This window comes from Pyrgilauda ruficollis, unplaced genomic scaffold (genome assembly GCF_017590135.1).
Source record: "Pyrgilauda ruficollis isolate IOZ18807 unplaced genomic scaffold, ASM1759013v1 scaffold224, whole genome shotgun sequence".
Lineage (NCBI taxonomy): Eukaryota > Metazoa > Chordata > Aves > Passeriformes > Passeridae > Pyrgilauda > Pyrgilauda ruficollis.
In genome coordinates, this window is record NW_024521873.1 from 286,003 (window position 1) to 305,000 (window position 18,998).

The 18,998-nt window shown below is 39.2% G+C and overlaps 2 protein-coding genes across 5 annotated transcripts in view; one reads left to right on the forward strand and one right to left on the reverse strand.

The window, feature by feature from the left end:
* Nucleotides 1-4,914, forward strand: part of WASHC4 (WASH complex subunit 4) — a 40,831-nt gene extending 35,917 nt beyond the window's left edge. Inside the window, exons 33-34 of one of the 4 annotated variants that reach the window (XM_041468662.1) lie at nt 162-237; nt 4,631-4,914. In XM_041468662.1, coding sequence (XP_041324596.1) covers nt 162-229 — 68 coding nt within the window. In that variant the 3' untranslated portion in view covers nt 230-237; nt 4,631-4,914. Of the gene's footprint in view, nt 1-161; nt 238-1,613; nt 3,168-4,630 lie in introns of those variants that run through there. The other 3 variants (XM_041468660.1, XM_041468661.1, XM_041468663.1) reach the window with 3 other exon arrangements.
* The window catches only part of APPL2 (adaptor protein, phosphotyrosine interacting with PH domain and leucine zipper 2), a 33,665-nt gene continuing 17,951 nt past the window's right edge, over nt 3,285-18,998 (reverse strand). The window contains exons 6-21 of the mRNA XM_041468665.1: nt 17,096-17,137; nt 16,921-16,979; nt 15,811-15,957; nt 13,612-13,694; nt 10,877-11,035; nt 9,665-9,853; nt 9,307-9,349; nt 9,173-9,229; nt 8,970-9,058; nt 8,380-8,532; nt 8,203-8,255; nt 7,229-7,403; nt 6,551-6,587; nt 6,303-6,443; nt 5,578-5,625; nt 3,285-4,782 (exon numbers count right to left, since the gene is read on the reverse strand). Of these exons, the coding sequence (XP_041324599.1) occupies nt 4,654-4,782; nt 5,578-5,625; nt 6,303-6,443; nt 6,551-6,587; nt 7,229-7,403; nt 8,203-8,255; nt 8,380-8,532; nt 8,970-9,058; nt 9,173-9,229; nt 9,307-9,349; nt 9,665-9,853; nt 10,877-11,035; nt 13,612-13,694; nt 15,811-15,957; nt 16,921-16,979; nt 17,096-17,137 (1,604 nt within the window). The 3' untranslated portion in view covers nt 3,285-4,653. The remainder of the gene's footprint in view (nt 4,783-5,577; nt 5,626-6,302; nt 6,444-6,550; nt 6,588-7,228; nt 7,404-8,202; nt 8,256-8,379; nt 8,533-8,969; nt 9,059-9,172; nt 9,230-9,306; nt 9,350-9,664; nt 9,854-10,876; nt 11,036-13,611; nt 13,695-15,810; nt 15,958-16,920; nt 16,980-17,095; nt 17,138-18,998) is intronic.

Genomic DNA, 18,998 nt, shown 5'->3' on the forward strand with positions numbered 1-18,998 from the left:
GCAAAGTCAGGTTGCATATGCTGACTATGAAATACAGCATGAGATGTTCCTGTGACATCAGCATCTCTCTCTCTCTATTTATATATATGCTAGAATTTGAGGGGTTTTGTTTCAAATAGAGTGTTAAACATGATCCATGCCTTTTTTTTTTATCTTTGTAGAAGAATCTGGTAAAGCAAGCAATGGAGATCTTTCCAACTCTACACCTGCAGAGCATGTTGTGAAATGACATGGCTGGTATGGGTGATGATTACTTACTCAAATAACTTGTGTCCTTGTCTTCATCAATAACACTCTGTAGGGGTTAAAGCTCTAGATTTGATTTACTTGCTCTGTTAAATCCAAGAGAAAATGTACAGTAGCATACTAGCATCCACTGGGGCTAGGTCTATGTTTGTCTATATTTTCTGTAGAAACTCCTATTTTTCAGGAGTTTGCATTATTTACAGCACTTTCTCTAGATTGAAAATAATTTAATAAAATGTTGACCTTGGGGGTAGTTATGTTAAAGTACAGATGTGCAGATAAAAAAAATCCTTATTAATTTCTAGATGCATTCTCGCATCTCTATCATAGCATTTTAAAATCCCAAACTCATAGGCTGTTGGTCCAAGGTTTGAACTGGCATCTCTTCAACCAGAAAAAAACCTCAATCCAGATATTGGCTGTATCTGTTGTCCAAAAAATAATTGAGACATGTCATTGTGCAGTCCTGTTGCATTTAATGCAGTCACAGATTACACTGTGGGTGTAACAGTGTGTGTTGTGACTGTATGTTAAATCTGTTACACAAAATGGAAGTGCTTTTTACTGTTTTATTCCAATCCCCCTTGTTATTACTATAGACAGTATTTGTACTCTGGGAACTTAGGATCCCATCAAACATTTATTTCCCCCTGTTTTTGCCCCCTTATCAAAGAATGGGAAAACAAGAAAAGTGAACATAACAAATTACTTCTCATTTCATACTGAAGGTCTGATTTGCATCTGCAGAAGTAAGGAAATCCAGAGCCAAGATAAAACCACAATCAGCTCTTTCTTTCATGACCAGACACTGTGATAGGTGTCTGTAACTATTAAGTGATCTTACAGTTCATGAACATGTTGTGCCTAATTGCAAGTTTCAGCCTCAATTCTGTATTTCCTAGCCTTTGTAGGTCTGTTGTACCGTGTGTTGTTCATACAGTCTTACATGCCTGATTATTAACAATAATTGCACTGCAGGCTCAGAAGCTGCTGAACACTGTGAGAACTTTATTTAACATCTGTCCATGCCTGCAAGTAGAGGTTCTAGATTGTGCAAGAATTACTCAGATTCCTAACTTAAGTAGCTAGACTTAAAAGAAAACACCACCTTTATTAAAATATACAGGTGTGTTTTAATCTCCCAGAACATGAACACCCTTCTAGTTCTTACCAACCAGAACTAACTACTCCAGTCAGTCCAGCTGAGAGAACTACCCTTGGTGGGGGGTTTTTTGGCACTCTTAAACTATATTTTTAGGCCAAACTTTCTTTAATGCTTCTTTTAATGGTTCAAATTGTTCCACCCACTCTTGGGTCATTGGTTCAAGCAAGTCCTGACGTGCTTCTGATTCGCCCTTTTCTGCCAGTCACTTCAACATTCAGACAGCAAGGATGAATGTTTTGTCGCAACTGGAAAGACCAGACTGATACGAACGTTCCATTTGTTGGTTCTGAGAACATGACACACAAGCTTCATGGACTGTTAAAATCAGCTGGGCTCATTAAAGTTTTTATTTTTAGTTCATGATAACTGCCCTAAAGAATGCTGCATTACTTGATTTATATTTTTGCTTTTTTACTTTGATACGGGGTTTTTTTTTTAAATGAGTGTACAGTTTTTTTGACCAAACTGTGCCCGCACTGAATGCTCAGTAGCATTGCTGAGATCAGCATTCTTGCTGCTGCTTTCCATCCTGCTGCAGTTGCTGTGCACATCCTTCCGCATTCCCATCTCTGCTGAAGTCACCTAAGTTTGTGGAGTGGAATGGCCAAGTGCTGCATTTCCTTCTTCCACAGCAATGGCAGAATCACCTGCAGATGGTGTTCCTTTCCCCAGGATGGCCTTGCTGGGGAGCTGTGTGGAGTCAAGACACAACCCACACTCTAGTCTGTACTTGTATTTTCCCTTCTCCATTTTTTCTTTTGAAAGACATTGTCTTGCTAAGGTAAGACTTCGCAGTTGAACATAACATGAACTGAGCACTGCCTTCATGTACAGTGGTTAGCAAATTCATGTGGTTCTGGTGATGGAAATTCTAGAGGAAAGACGTAGCCTATTTTTATAGATGCCTGTTTAATCTGGGAGAACTGAATGTATACTCTGTGTGGCAAAAATATATACATACACAAACATGTACAGTGATAATAGAGCTATTCTTGCTAATACAGGACTGTAGTTTGTATTTCCTTCTTTCTCTTTGTCATGTAGCAGCATAGACATGCAGAAAGATTTTTCTCATCTGAAATCTAAGGTGGGTTCTGGGTTTGGATGTCACGTGACTGAGTTGCATTAAGTCCTTTTTTTCTCCCAACAAGGATATGGCAGGGGGGCAAAATTCATGCTGTGGTGCTACTACTCTTTCTGTTGCTTTTGGCCTCCTGTTAAAATTACAGGAACCAAATGGACCCTAACTGGTTGTCTGGAGAGGAGACAATGGAGCTAAAACAAAAAATCCCCTAAACTAGCCCAAACATACTCACTCAGAAATTCCCAGGAGTGACAGAAGTGAGGATGATGAATTTTCTGCAGGGACATAAAACATGTCTAGGGGCTTTTTCCTTTGGGGAGGGGTTGGAACAGGCTGAAGGCCAGGCTCTCACCCCCAGCAGGCAGCTGTCACCACTGCCTTCAGGTGTTCAGCCTTGTGCCAAGGCTGCTGGAAGTGCAGCAGCTGCTCTCTGAGGGGTTGCGGACACCCAGCTCCCTGTCAGCCCTGCCACCAAGGGTTTGCATGGCCCCAGCAGCTGCAAACTCCTGGTGCTGAAGGGCACCTTCTGCAGGTCCTAATGCAGCCTGGAACGGGGAAAACATTTGAGTTGCATCAGACGTCCATCAACAGCTGTTTTCAGCTTCTCAGGTACAAAGGACCAAATGTAATACTTAATGTTTCCTAACTCATTGTACAAAAGGGTATTTTGTTACTCCAGTCTCTTTGGTTTGTGAGTAGAGAACATTATGTACATAAAACTGTGTTAATAAATGCGATTTTGAGAACCTCATTCCCAGTGTTTTCAGTAACACCAGTTCAGTGGGTGTTATAAGACAGCTTCAGCTTTTATTTACAAAGAAGTCTGTGTCAGTTACTAACAGTTTTCTTCCATGGTACTTTTAAACATTAAATAACCAGTTAAGTTAGATTTATTCCACATCAAACACTTCCAATCTGGGATCTTTCAGATACTGTTGCATAGATTCTGCTTATGGAAAATCTAGTTTCTTGATGACTGAGAAGAGTTAAATTAAGTTTGAGGAATTTCAGCCATTTTTTCTAGGTACCTCATCTTGATTAATATAAATTACACTACAGATTACACCCCTCCCCCCACTAACAGCTCTTTATTTTGTCTATTTTGTTTGTTCTTGCAAAGTGATGTTGCTGATGTTTTCAGGATGGAAAAAAAATGTAAACTTACCAGCCAAATCTCTCTAGTGTCCAGTCTCAGGAATGTACTATGAGACTTGTCAATACATTGTAGGCTTGTAATCTAACATTTTATTGCTCAGTTTCTTAAAACCAAGGGTTGCTGATAAGACTCAGCTGTTGCATGTCACCACAATGTTAAATATACAAAGAATTCTTACTATGAAAGTACTTATTTGTCCTACTATCTCTGGCAAGAAGCCTAACCGTAGAAAAACTGCACACAGCTAACATGCCACATTTGTTGCCTACTTCTGAGGTTCGCATGTCAGTGGTATTTAGAATAATAAATCAAGAAGGTACAATTTTTCCATTATTTAATTACAGAATGTGAGAGTGCAGTCCCCTGGAAGGTAAGAGTAGGCACTTAAATTTGTTTTGTAAGCTTATTCTAGATGCAATATAAAAATAGATTATATTAATAGGAAAAATTTAGTGTTTAACAAATTGTTTTGTAAATAGGCTAACACAAAAGGTAAATTTTGTTACACATAAACTAGACTAAAAATAACTTCATCTGAAATAAAGTAGATAGTGCATTTTTAACCTTCATTCAGATGCACATAATCATGCAGACTATGAAAACTGACTATGATGGGAAATTTGAGGCCTGATATTTGTAAGAGGAGCTGGCAGCTCACACGAATTTCAGTGGAATGAGAGGCTGCAGGCTCTGTAAATGTAAGAAATACCATTAACCCTCGGTGGCTGACAGCTGTGCTCTCCTGCCCACCAGCAGCACTGGCCTCCTGCGCAGGTCTGTCAGCTCCCCAGACACAGTTCCACCCTACACATTCACAAATGCTAAATGCCTCGAGTCCTGCTGTGCTTTCACTGTAAATCCAGAGGGACTCTGCTGCAGAGACACCACTGCTCTCCAGCAGGAAAGAGCAGCTGGCTGCAGGTGACTGAAAACCAGAGACTCTTGCAAAAAGACTCCCTGCTTTTCTGCTCCCACACAGGCGCAGGAAGTGACAGGAGCTGCTTATACTTCTGATTCCTCCCCTCCTTCATGCATGGTTCCATCCTCTTCTGACAAGTCATTCAGAAGCATGAACTTCCCATCATTTGTTAACGGCACAGACTTCATTAGCTGAGCTAATGCTTCTGGATCCTGAAGAAAAAGAAGAGAGGTCAGCAAGCTGCAGCAGCCTTTGAGGAACACACATTTCCCAGTACTTCCTGCTAAGCTTTTGCAACTTTGTTTTTTTTTAACAAGCTGTAGAATAAAGATTTGAAACATAAATAATACCTTTTTAGGTAAGTAAAGACAACCCTTGAGTATTTAAGAAGAAAAAAAAGTAATTATTTTGAGCCTTTATTTTGTTGTTCTTTAGTTACTGAAAAGCAAGGAGAAAAGTAACTGTCTGAAGAATTTATTATACATGTGCTTAGTGGTTGTGACTAAAAGCTCATTCCCCAACTGGTTCTGAAACCTTAGCAGCAAAAATATACTGCAAATAATAATGTCACATCTATATAGATAAAATATATCCACAAGGGATAGGGTAACTCTGCCATTCATTTTAAGTGGAAAAACACTGATTTTCATACCTAGGTGAGGGAAGAATGTAAGTTTCTAAAAGTGAAACAGCAGTGTGTGTGATTTACACATCATCCCAAAGAGTGTGTTAGTTTTTTGAAAACTTTGCTCACAGCTTTCTTTCAGACGTGAACATTTGGATTTGTGTAATTTTGAATTTGGACTGGGGTGGCATGTTTTCTCTCAAATCACATTACTGAGAAATCAAACAGTTTATTTTTGCTATGTTAAATAGTGCCTGCAAAACTTTGTCCTTAGGAGGAGTACCAGTTCATTTTTCTTATGCACACCAGAAGTACCTGGACAGTGCAGCTGAAAACCAGAACATGACGTATCATACAGATGTGGGGAATGAAACAAACTTACCTTCTGTGCCTCAATAATTTCTTTTCCCAAGCTAATGGCATAGCAAATCTACAAAGAAGAAACACATGTAAAGTTCCATTCAGTTCTGGTTTGACTTTTTGTTCCTTGATTAAGAGCAAACCACACAACTGTCAGTGCAGACTTAGTGTTAAAACCAGGCCTAAAAGCAGGTGGAATACCAATTTGCTAAGCTAACTACTGGTAAAGAAAACTATCTCGGGTTCAGCTTCAAAGCTCACAGGGGATGGTAAATCTTTGTACTCAGCTTGGTCAGTTTTAGTCATCGGACTTTATTTCCACACTTGAGGGAGTGCATGTAAGTGTTTGTAGGGACAAAAGTTCTCCATCCCACTTATTTCTGTTAGAGCAGGCAGCAGTCACTGGTGTTAGTACATATGGCTGCCTTGTCTGTGAAAGCTTCACAGCTGTACATGTCTCAATATAGCTGATGTTCCTTTTGTTAGTGCTGCTGCTGGACAGCACTTTCCCATCTCTCTTAATGCTGGGATTAGCAATCCCATCCTTTCCTCCTTATACTTGCTGCTGCATTATCTGTTCATTTGGTCCCTTTTAGATATAAGCCAATAAAGGCTTGCATGTTAACATGTTTTCTTGGCCAGAAATTGAGCTGCTCTTGTTTCTATAGCACTGTTTCCCAGATGTGTAAGCCAAGAAGCCACAGACCTGTTTTCTAAACAAAGAATTTTATTAAACATTACACAAACCTTTTCCCCTTCTGTGTTGCTCTCAAAAACATATGCGCTCATGGATTCTTCTCCCAGAGTCTCACTGAGGTGGATCACAAAGCCAATCAGTCTCCTGTTCTCCTGATGGGCAGCAAACTGTGTCACAGTGGTGAGTTCAAACTGGAAAAGTAAAATAAATGACTTATTTGTTTTAACCAGCTCATGTTAGCAGGTTAGCTCAGGTTCATGTAACTGAGTAGTCACTGCTGTGATAAAAAGTTACTTACGTTTGCTCGTGTAACTTGGGTTTGAGGATCTATTAACCTGCAATTACATGTAAGGAAAAAAAGAAGAAAATTATTTTAGAGTGATTTCTGGTAATTTTAAGGGCTTTTATAATAGAAAAGCAGTAACTCCAGCAGTTTTACAGATGAGGAAATATATGCACAGAATCAGATGCTTTAGCTGTGATTGGCAAGATTCAAATCTCAGCCTTGACTCTCAGCTGCCTGACAGGAACAGGTCAGAGCACCTTTCTGAGTCACTTGGAAAGGATCCTGAGTGCATGAGCTAACACAAATGCAGAGGGACATAAACACACCCCACCTAAAGGGAATGTCTGACATCAGCATATTCTACAGTGACACTACTGTCAAAGGACATTGTTAGGGAAGAGATTTTGCATCAAAACAATCATTGTTTTGCATCTTTTGTATCTTTGTAGGGTCTTATAGCCCCACTACATCCCTTAATTTCGATAGGACATTCTTACAAATTGGTCTGGACAATCATTTCTAGGTACCACAGAGTAAGAAAAGAGACATTTCTTTCTAGGTAAGGTGACTCTTGGGATCTTACTTCCTCAAAGGTTGTGTGTCTTAGAAAAACAAAACCAACAATACATAGTAAGTCACGAATTGTATGAAGAGAACAAGACTATTGACAAGTTAAGGCTTTTACAATACCTCAGGTTCTTGCTGGTGACCATGAGGTGGGATTCAGTCATGCGGAAGATGTTGTGAATGGCCCGAGCAGCCAGCACTTGTCTCATGGCTTCGTAAATCACCTCGCACGTCTCATCGGACTGGACAGCCATGGACCCTAAAAACCGAACCACGAACATCTGCTGCAGCAGGGAATCTGCAAAAGAAAAGCCACGACTTCCTTCACTGTGCTATTTCAATTTTCCAGTAGCTCAAACTATCAATGGAATTATTTTATTCACTTTGGAAATTCAACAGTAAGCCTGTGGTTGGTGACCGTCATGAGTGGTGGCTTTCTGCCATGAGTCACACAGTGCCCTGACCCAGTTTCACACTGTGTGAACAGGCAGCAGTGTGGAGGTGGGGAAGGAAGTTACTGCAGTTGCAGTTGGAAGCTTTAGAAGTGTGGAAGTCCTTTATGCTTCATTTGATCAGCTAGTAAAATTCCCTTGCCTGTTTAGCTATTAGCATGTAAACTGTGATGAATTTATGACTGGGCACAAGCCTTGGCTTCCATTAAGCCTTGTACATTCTTCCCTTTCTTCTATATCCTTCTGACCTTCCATGCAGCTGGGCCCAGTGAGGTTTTCACCAAATCCTCCCTGTTCCTTGACTGTCACTAGAAGATTTAATGACAACTAAGCAGCCATTATGCAGCAAAGCCATCACTTGATCAGGCTCCCTTTATGTCTGGTGGTGAGCAAGGGAAAGCAGGGTGAATGTTCAGAGCAGTAGATACTGCTTTGGTTCTGAGAGCAGTTTTCTGACAGGGCTGTGGGTTCCAGGCACAGGAGAAGAGGAGAACAGCCAGGGCCAAGCCCTACACATGCAAGTACAGGAAGGTCACTTTATTATTGGATCTGTTACTTCTGCTCCACGGTGTCAGGTGCTTTTCTTAAGAGACACTGGGTAGCTAAAATCACAACTGATTTTATCTGGATGAAAGAAGCACTGACCTTCCTCCTCATCTTTGTTGCTGTCTTCAGATTCCCCAAATGGGTTTGCACGTCTGTGAAATAAGAATTAAAACTTGAATTACAGATTCTGGTCATCACCATTTAACAGATGCTGCAATACTTCATCTCGCCTGAAATCACACTGTTACAGTGATGGATCACTGTCTCTGGCCATACCTGCCACCTCTGTTCTGGTCCAGAAATTCCATAGCAGGCAGTACAATATCAAATTGAATTGGTGTTCCAGGAGCAATGAGCTGTGTGGTGTCTTGAATGCCAGCTGATCCACTGGGAATTATTTTGTCATTTTCCATATTCTTTACAGTCTGGCTGAAGTGCAAATGTAGAAAAAAATTATGTTTCTATCCATCAGTGACACCCTACCTTTGCTCTGGAAGAGAGACAAGATTATTCAAAAATCCAAAGCAGGACTGAACCACTATGCAGACATGTAAGATATTTTCCTATTTACCTGTTACTGAGGACCCTACTAAAATCTTTTTTTTAAACCTAGCATTATTTAGGACAAAAATAAACATTGGTATATTAAACCTGAATACAGATCAGCTCTGAGTGCGGGCTGACTTTCAGCAACAGGCGGCCATTTGTCTCCCTGCCCTGTCTATATTCACAGCTGCATTACCAGCAGAGACCTGGACTTATGTCTACACTTCTCAGTGACAACCCCAACATCTTCTTAGAACCCCTCAGCCCTGGGCTCAATACAACTGCACACGGTCCCTGCTCCATGCAAGGGAGAACGTTACCTGGAGTGCTGAACTTCATGTTTTTTTCCCAAGCTAGTAATGGGAGTCACTGCTTGCAGGGCTGTCTGATTTAATTTGATTGCAGCTGCCTACGAAAAAAAAACAGAACAGCTCTTTTAGACCTGTAGCTTACCTTACCGTGTTGAAGAATAATGGGAGAGCAAGTTGAAGGAACAGACTGAAAGATCAAAACAAGCTCCCACCTCTGGATTGTCAGTAAGATAGATCTGTCTGGAGATGTTGTTGATGGCACATATCCACTGGAAGGAAAAAATGAAATTGAAGTCTTCAAGCTTACTTGTATGCAAGAATAATAACATTAAGAAAATATTTTTACCTCCTCGTATTCTTTCTTGCTTTCTGCTTGAAGGGTTATACCCCTAAAATATAAACACAATGTATAAGTGCTAACAGTGGACACCAGGACTGTTTGACTGCAGTGCTTATAGTAATCTCACCAAGCTTTCCATCTATTAACTACCGAAGGAACAAGAATCATGAATAAGCTGCAGCTAAAAGACACCACACTTTCCATTCAGGCACTTGTGGGGGAGGATGGAAGGTATGCTTTTAATTTGGAAACACCCTTCTGGAAACCCAGAAAAGCTTACTACTACACCAAGCAAGTTTTACAGGAAAGAGTATCTGAAGGGGTAGGTGTGACTGACTGTCCTCAAACAAAACCTGTCTCATACGCTTTGCCTGTAGGAGTAGTGATCTGAAAGCAGTATCTTCTGTCTTCACAGTCCACAGCCATAACAGAGCAGTTATCCAGGTCCTGAATCAATCCTCCAGCTACTGCTCCCCTTGGCTGACACATCAAGTTGCCACCTTGAGTGAAGAAATAGAGTCTTTCCCAAGTTGTAGTCACCAGACCTGTTTTACTGATGAGAAGGTGCAGTGATAAAGACTCATTACTGTTTAGAACTTTAGAAGTGCTGTTTAGAAGTAACAGGTATGAAACTGCAAACATAGCCTGATGCTAATCAACTTCATGTTCACCCTGGCATTTTTTTAGTGGTCTCTGTTAAGAAGAAAAAGAAGCACCTGTTCCTAGCAGAAACTAATCCGTAATGAAAGCCGAAAAATTACATCAATTCCAAACATCCAAGTTAAAAATCGTATCTTCTAGCGAAGGAATAAAAGAGTATTGAGTAACTGACATGAAATACTATGAGCAGTTTCAGCACAAAGAATCTTCATATAAAAAATTATCTACTGCAGTAGTATCTCAGAGTCCATCTCTTGCTTAGCTATAGAGTCCTATTACAGTGTAATCCAGCTTTTGGAATACTAAGAGAAATTACTAGATGTACACTCACAAAGAAAAAAAATTACTAGATAAACAAAATAATAAACTGATATTTAATCAATCACATTGTTTATAAATAGGGTTATTATATGCCACCAATATACCTAACTTGTGTGGAAGTTTATGGAAAATTTTATATGTAAAATCTGCAGACATAATTCTACATATGACACACAAAACTTGCATTGTCCATAAAGCTTTTATTTATGTAAAAGAGGTCATTTATGAAAACGTGTTAACCACAAAATAAAGCTGCTTTTGTAAACACCATGTCTCCTTTAAGATTTGGGAACAATCTGAACCCAGTCTCATCAGCTTCTAATTTTTAGCCACTTGAATGCAGGAAATTTTTCCTGTAGGTACATTCAATCAGAAGCAAAATTCTGTTTTCAGAAAAATAGTCTCAAACGCCTCTAATTTGGTTAAAGCTTCAAAAATACATTTCCAAAGATGATAGAGGTACTCAGAGGATGAAAAGTGGAGATACCAAACTGATTTAGGACCCTCAAACATCAATACCTGACGAGTCCTTATGACCCGCCCCCCAAAAATGTAGCCACTAAACAAAATCAGCAGGTAACAACAATCTTCTTACTTTCTAAGATTAAGGTAGCCAGCCTTCTGGATGAGATTTCTATTGATGGCAGGTGAAGTTACATCAGAATCTGGGGTGTAAACAGATTCATTAACCGCAATTAAGTCCTGCTGGGATATTCTCATTTTTTCAGCTTCGGCATCCAGCTCTCCTTGTATACTGGAAAAAAAAAAGCCAACAACACAAAAAGAAACCCAAAGCCATCATTACCCATTTATACCAGGATACAGGTAACATCTGTAAGCCAAAATGAACAAAAACACCATCTGAGATTACCTTGGAGGGTAGTGCAAAGATGAAATTTATTTTTCCAATAGACGTTATAGGAAATACTGTTTTGTGATACTGAAATGAGCACATGAGAAATGTTGAGAGAGTTAATTTTTGAGAGACAGCTTCTAAAAGTAAGGCTTCTATGAATTCACACTGCTGAAAACATACAGACATTGCCCTACTATAATGGCATAGTTCAAAGCAGGCTGTACTAGAGGATCTCTTGGCTTTCTCAGAACTGTCTAATGCCTCCAAGGCTGTAACACACAGGAATTCCTGCTTTGACACCGCCTATTAACTGGTCATGGATTTTCATGAATTCAGAACAATACAGTGACAAAATCTATAGCTAAAGTCTCACTTTAGCTTTAATTCTTTGTTTATAATACTGTGTTCTGCTTTGGTGTGATGCAGAGAACATCAGGTCTGAATGAAATTAGACCATATTTTGCAAGCTAATGCCTTTCCACTCCATCATTGAATGTCAGAATAAGATTTAAATTCCATTTTTAAATACAATGGAACTGTGCTGTCAGTTTTTACTTCACTGTTATTTCAATCAATCTTTTGATCTGTCATTTTTGTTGCACCACAAAATGCTTTTGATAAAACATCCCTGGCACCTTCATGGTTTCTGAGGCTGTATTCCTCTTCCTAAGGTGTGCTTCTCCCATCTCCAAGGCAGGAAGAAAAGTGAAGTAAATGTCAGTTCTGAAGTTATATGCATTTGTGGCAATTAGGCCAAGTGGTCACTGAGAATGTGTTAGTGTTAGTGTATATATCTCCCGTGTTTTTATAGCATTAGCAATATTCACTGTATAAATTAAAATGCTTTTAAATACCGCTAAAATTCTGTAGCTGCACAATGGGTCACATCAACTTGTTGTTCCAAAAGAACAAATATGCAAGTGAAAAGCTTTTAGCTTGACTAACAAGCAGACCTGACTCACTGAGGCCTTGTGATCCCCAGCACTAAGGAAGGAGAGGAGTGGGCAGCACAGTTTTCAATGGTTGTGCAAACTGAAGTCATGAAACCCTGTGTCAGTAATTCTGTGATTAACAGTGCCATTCAGAATTTTACAAGCTTCTCTTTTGGTTTTTCCACAGACATCACACCCCTTTATGTGCATAATACATGTTACATGTGTTTAAATGTAACACTGGTTACATTTGAGTTGTACTTTCAAGCTTTACTGTCTGACAGACTTTAAACACAAAAACCAGACTTAGCAAAATAACTGAGCAGCCTATTTTTGTTTCCATTTACTACTGTACACTGTCCAGAACTCAAATTCATCTGACTGTGGAAAACAAGGGCTTATTCTATGGTGAGGATCCAATGGCAGGACCCTTCCTGTGCCTGTAAAACACAAGTAAGATGCTCCAGACTTTTTAAACAAAAGTCACTATTTCAATGGCATTTAAAATCTGTCCTCCAGTCTGTACAAATGCTGTTTAAACAGTGTACAGGGATTTATTTCACAAGTGAGTGTGCAAAGATATGTAAGTATAAAAGTACAAAAAGTAAAGAACCATTTAGTGAAATAATCTACTGTACTTGTTTGTAGAATGGTTCTCAAGTTAACAGGTATGCATTATTTAAAGTGCCATCAGAGTGAGAATAAGTAATGATTTGGCTACAGTTTGACATGAAAGGAATGAAGGATTAAAGTCAAGGACTCAGTTGGAACTATATTATCTTTATGATCCATTCCAACCCCTTAACATTTTATCATTCTATGAATAATATCGTCTCTATTATGCTTACATTTCAAGTGTAAAGTTTACATTTACAGGGACTTAATTATACAGAAACTCTCACTACAAGTAGAGGAGGTGGAGGGGAGGTGCAAGAAAAATGATCACAAAATTAGGAGTACAAAAGCAGTTTACTGAAATTTAAAACTTAGTCAAAGTAGGTTGAACTCACTGGACTAATACAGCCTACACTGGATGCAATGAATTTGTTCCCTAGGTTGAGGAGTCTTGTTTGCCTTGTGTAGCTACATCATCAAACGCTTTAGGCCCTAAATTTGAGAGGTTAATGGGTTATTGTTGCTGTATTATTACAGAAGACCCAGTAAATATAAATACCTATAATTCAGAGAGCACCTTAAGTCTATTATATTAATACTGTTAGCCTGTTTCTAGCCCAAATTCCATGCTTTTCTGTTCATGAAGAGACACAGGGATGTAAGAAAGCATGTGAACGCTTTACAGTATATAGTTTCTGACTATTGTAAAAATACTCTCTTCAGTGTACAGACAGCATTTTCTTTTCCATGTACAAACATTTCCTTTCTACCTGTTACTTCAACAAAATATGCCCAACAATGCCATGTAAGCCTGGAAGGAATCTCATTAGAAAGAAAAAGAGGCACTCTCTGGTACATGCTGAAGGTTAGAGCGCTATTGCTCGGACTCCAATGGAATGACAAAAGCAAACAAAAGCAGTAGGTTACCTCTGAACCATGTCTGAAACAGATGACAAAAAGCTGTCCATCCTTTTGGAAAACATCTCTGCTCCTTTCTTAAAGAAGTTGATCTGAAAAATACCAAGAAAAAGGGCACTGAAGGTTGTCTTGGCTTTGGCAGACAAGTAGCAGATTGTGGGAGTGTTAACAGTGCTTCCATTATGACTGGAACTTTTGGCGGGTGATCAAACACATGGGCAAAACAGCTGCGTTGCCTTTCTTGCTACTTCTCACTTTTGCAACTCTCCACCCTTTCACACAGAGATAAGCTATTGGCTGCTGACAGCTATGTTTCCAAAGAACTTGCTAAATGACTCAAATAAGGGCACAGGTAGCTTCTCCCACAATAGCACTGGGCAGGGCTGGGGCTCATGGTGTTAGGAGCTGCTGTGTGCAATGCCACCCTATCAAAGGGAATGGGACACAAATCATCCATTAGATTTAGCAGTCCAACCTGAACTACCAACTCCACGATGGAAGCTTTCAAAGTGCTGTAGCAAAGTCGGTCAGGAAAGTGTACCTGTGCTTGCAGAAGCCTCCAGGGCAATTGGTTGTATCAACTACAGTTTTACTATGGGTTTTGTTCTACTGAAGGAGCTAAAAAAAAAGCTACTATGGCCAAAGTGCACATTATGTGATAGAAAATTAATTCTCTTAGCTGGTATTCTCTTAGCTGGCTCAGCAGGCACACAATAAAGCAAAGTGCTTGGTGTAGACTTGACCTTGTATTGTCTGCTGCAGGGCACAGCCATCATTACAGCCTACTGGAAACTGCATGAAACATGGAAACAGACAGGATGTGTGTGCAATTAATTAGGATAAACACATAAAAATCAGTGATCTACTCTGGGAAGAGATGTAAAAGCAAATTCTTGGATGTTAAGCAATTTATTAGCTATTTCATCCACTTTTACTTGTGATTTCACTCCCTTTCTCTAATCTTGGGACCTAGGATTCCCAAGATTCAGATTTCTGCGACCATGTTATAGACCACAGCACCCCTTTACAAAGGAGAGAAAGAATGGCCTCCTAAAGAATGATTCACCTATTCTATTTCTGAAGCCTTTTTCAAGAGGAAAGAGGTCTAAATTCCACTGATGATAAATGTTGATGCCAGCTTTCAGTCAAATGAACCCTCTATTAGCCACTGCTTATTTCAAAATGTCCATATGACCTACTCATTTGTTGGAAACGTAAAACTGGAGACACGTCTGAGTAATTAACTAAGAAAATACATATTTATACTGAAAGACAGTTCACAATATTTAAGCATCAACTGGCTTCTGGTTATTCAGTCATTCCCATGACAACCTGAGACTTCCCTGTATAAAGCACTGAGATAAAGCAGTTTTCCCAGCTGAAGTATGGGGAAAGAAAGTTCTGTTTGGTTTCCAGTAAAGGAAACCAATGCAGTTCTTTCACATAGGAAAATTACAGCAGAGAAGCAGTGTGAACTCCCGTGGTGGGGAAAGTGACTGAATCCTCATTTACTACCTATTTTAAATGAGGCACATAGGCTGCAAAAGACAGATGATGTAGACGATAAGCTACACTACAATATCAAACAGAGCACCACATCTATTTTTCCTCTTTTCATAGCCCAGTTCTCATTTTCCAAACACTTTCTTTCATCAAAGACCCTTAAAATGGGTAATAGTGAGAATCAAGTGCTGTGATAAGTGCTGTCAGACTTGAGAAATACTCTATCAAATTGCTGTTAGAATAAAAATTAGAAAAAGGATTTTCCAGCCTTATGCTCAATCCTCTCTACTGTTCTGTCCTTCCAGCTCTCCAGAGCTCTGTTCCTCATCGTGCACACTCCTCATTAGTATGCTGAACATTATGTGCCAGGAAGGGAACTGCTACACAGGAGAGATTGTGCAGACTGAGTAAACAGTGGAAGTAAATGCTACTGCATTTAGCTCAGCTGTGAAAAAACTAACCCTGGGCTGATTTTGCATTGAAGCGTATTGGATTTTCTTTTCATTAGTATCCCTCCTGAATATCTAAACATTCAACTATTTGCCACAAACAAAATCTGTTGTTAGAATCTAGGCAAGCTGAATGCAAATTGTTTCCCCACCACACTCATTGTAATTTGTCAGGTCTCAAAATAAATCCAGAACTACAATGTTTTACCTTTCCCAGGAATATGTCTAAGTGATACAGACACTTTACTGTCAATACCTGTCCCCGTGTATATCCTAGCATAGGTTCCATCATAGCCACTCTCTTCCTGTACTGCAGAGCATTCAGGGCACAGTAATATTGCAAGGATGAAAGGTGTTGCTTTCTTCTGGCATTTGCCACTTCTTTTGCCACTTCTGCCTTAAGCTGAACAAAAAATGATAAAGAGGTTGACAAAGTGTTACTGTGTATATGGTTATATTTACTAATCATCTTCAAATTATTTTTAAATCATCGTCTTTACAGAAACTTCTCCAGGTTAAAATGAAGGATGAGAAACAAAGAAAGCAAATCTAAAACCCAAAGCAAGTATTTCAGGCCCTTAACTGTCATGACACTAAAGCATTTGGGGAGCTCCTGTGACTACAAACTATGTAACTACCACCACTAAAAATCTGGATCAGATCTCTGTGCAAGAAATTTATTTGCAGCTGAGATCAGAACACAAGTCTGCAAGTGCAGAATTCAGAGGTGAGTAATTCACAGTATGCTATACCACATTGTGCTCTGTAAGGCATTTCCTTTCAAGAACCATCCTGTAGAACAGATTCACTCTCAAGACAGGGCCAGCCATACACTTTTTGACAAAGAGATCTATCTTAGAATAGCAGTCCAGTGGGCAAAGAAGGAGGAATGTAAAATAATCCCACCAAGAGAGTTATGTGCACTGTTAAGTGGAATGACAGGCCAGAGTAATTGAACAGGAAGGTACATGCAAAGAAATGCAATGCTTTAGGAACAGCAGACACAAGGCTTCATGGCAGTTCACAATGAATTGTGCTCAGTGATCCTGCATCACCACCTCAGCTGCACAACACTAGGCCTATACAAAGCTATTTATAGTCACTTGGACTGCCTCTATCTGAAAAGCTCCCATGGATATGAAGGGCTCTAGTTGAGCACAATATTTCATGACTTGCCTAACTTGGAGAAAACAGGTGTAATTGCTGAGTTGATGTTTAAAAGCCTTGTGTCTGCTTGGAAACGAAATCACAAGTATTCCTGAGCTACTGTGAATTTAAGCAATGAACTCTCCAAAGTTCACAATGAACAAGGATGCAGACAGAATGGCTGATGAAAACATTCTATTTTCCCTTTCACATTTGTTACCTTTTCATTTTCTTTCCTTTTCGGTAACCTGCTATATTTTGCCATGGACACGTCATGTTCTGTAGACAAGGAATATTTTTTTTTTTTAGAAATGTGATGTGTTTGTGCACAGATTAAACATGTCTTCTTTGCTCTAGCAGCTGCATATGAATAGAAACAGAACAGGGACACATACCATTGCTAGCAAGGCCAAAGAGATCCTTCAGTGTGCTTACTTCTGGAAAAGAGAAATCAAATATTCAAAGTAAAACCAGCTGTGAACACTTTGTTCAACTGAGACCATTTATGGCATATTTACTGCCCAAGTCACTCCAGCCCTTCCACAGCAGAGATGTATACATTGTGCCTGTCTTGAAATTGTTAAAGCAGATCAGCTGCTAGAGAAATGAACAGGCAGATAGCTAATTAAGGGTGGACTGAGTTTATTTTATTGAGCAAGTTGTCACTTCAAGAAAGATGCCTTATCTGCCAGTGTCATTTCTCCAAAGAAACAGCATTTCAGTAATTTTATTCTGACAAAAGGCCCACCACTATCATGCAAGAGCAGCAGTCCTGAACAATCTGACAGTGCTTACGTGATACTGATAAATTTAAGACCCAAGGATGTATGAACTAAAGCCTTCTTCCTGTATATGAATCTACCTCAGTGTGGAACATTTTTGCTAAGCTGCTCTGTGAAAATAAATCTGTATTCAACACACCTGACTGCTGGGTATGGTGCTTGCATTACAAATACTGGCCATGAAATTGATACAGGTAGAGAGAAGACAGGCTGAACAGGCAAGGTAACTTCACAAGTGTCAGGCACAAGCTACTCTTAGTATCCCCACCAACATATGCCACAACTGGTAAAAACTCTCTCAAAAAGCTACAAAGAAAGCACACTTACAAGAACAGACATTATGCAACTGTGAAAATACCAAGGGGAAATTGTAGGATGTCATCATGGTCTCTGATTATTTTTAGCATCCTACTCATTAATCAGTTTCACTCCACCATTTCTTTTCCCCCCAGAATGCTTCATTATGACTCAGATGAAGAAAGACAGAAGATTTTTCCATTTGTAAGTAACTTCTATTTAGAGGTTTCTACAATATTCAATGTATAGATGTAACAGGATCAAAAGTAAAAACAGTAACACAGTTATTCTTCCTTGCTGCCTTGTATAATCCCTCTATGACATTCCAATATGGCCAGGTCTCTACTGAAAATGCTGTTCTACAGACTGCATCAGAAAAAGTGGATAGAATTTTTAAAAAACTGACATCCAAGGAAGTTGAATAAACTTTCATTTTTTGTCATGCAGCAGCTGAAGCTGTGGTTGCAGGCTTCATATTCATTTTCATATATTTTTTAATGAACAAGAGGGAAGAATCCATAAATATGGAAAAATAATTACTATCTCTGAGGCAACATGAAAGAGTTGAGGAAGTGTTTATACCATCAACATCTTACCATCCAAATTCTGCTTTATATTTGACAGCATATGATAAATAATGTATTGTTAACATAGACACCTGGATGTCCTCATAATTTCCAATCAGATCCTATAAGGAACTTAAACCAGTCACTGTTTTGCTGCAGTCATTTTGTTTCACAGCAAAATGATGTCTACAAGAAGGACATAAGTGAGACTGCAAAAAGTGAAATGAGCAGTGGGCTTTAAAAAAAAAGAGAAAGAAAGAAATGCTGCTGCAAAAACTCACATTTCTGTTGCATAAGTAGGTAAGACTGTCCTTGACCTTGAATATAAGCTTTTTTCTTTTGTGATTACATAAAATGTTTGTGTTATTGCCTTGGTGTTTAAGTAATGAAATCCCAAATTCGTGAAATCAGGTAACTTGTATGGAACCACCCTTGCATGGCAAGGATTTAAAGAGGACTGATTCCTTAAAAAGGAGGGAATATACTATTCTCCGAAGTTAAAACAACATTCTTGCCTGTGCTTGTCAAACAGCCCCAAACTTCGGAACTGGAATAAATACTGATTGCAAGCCCAATTCACTGCTAAATATTCCTTCTGGCAATTACAACATCAGTGACTTCAGTGAAATTACACTAGTATAAAAACACAGTGA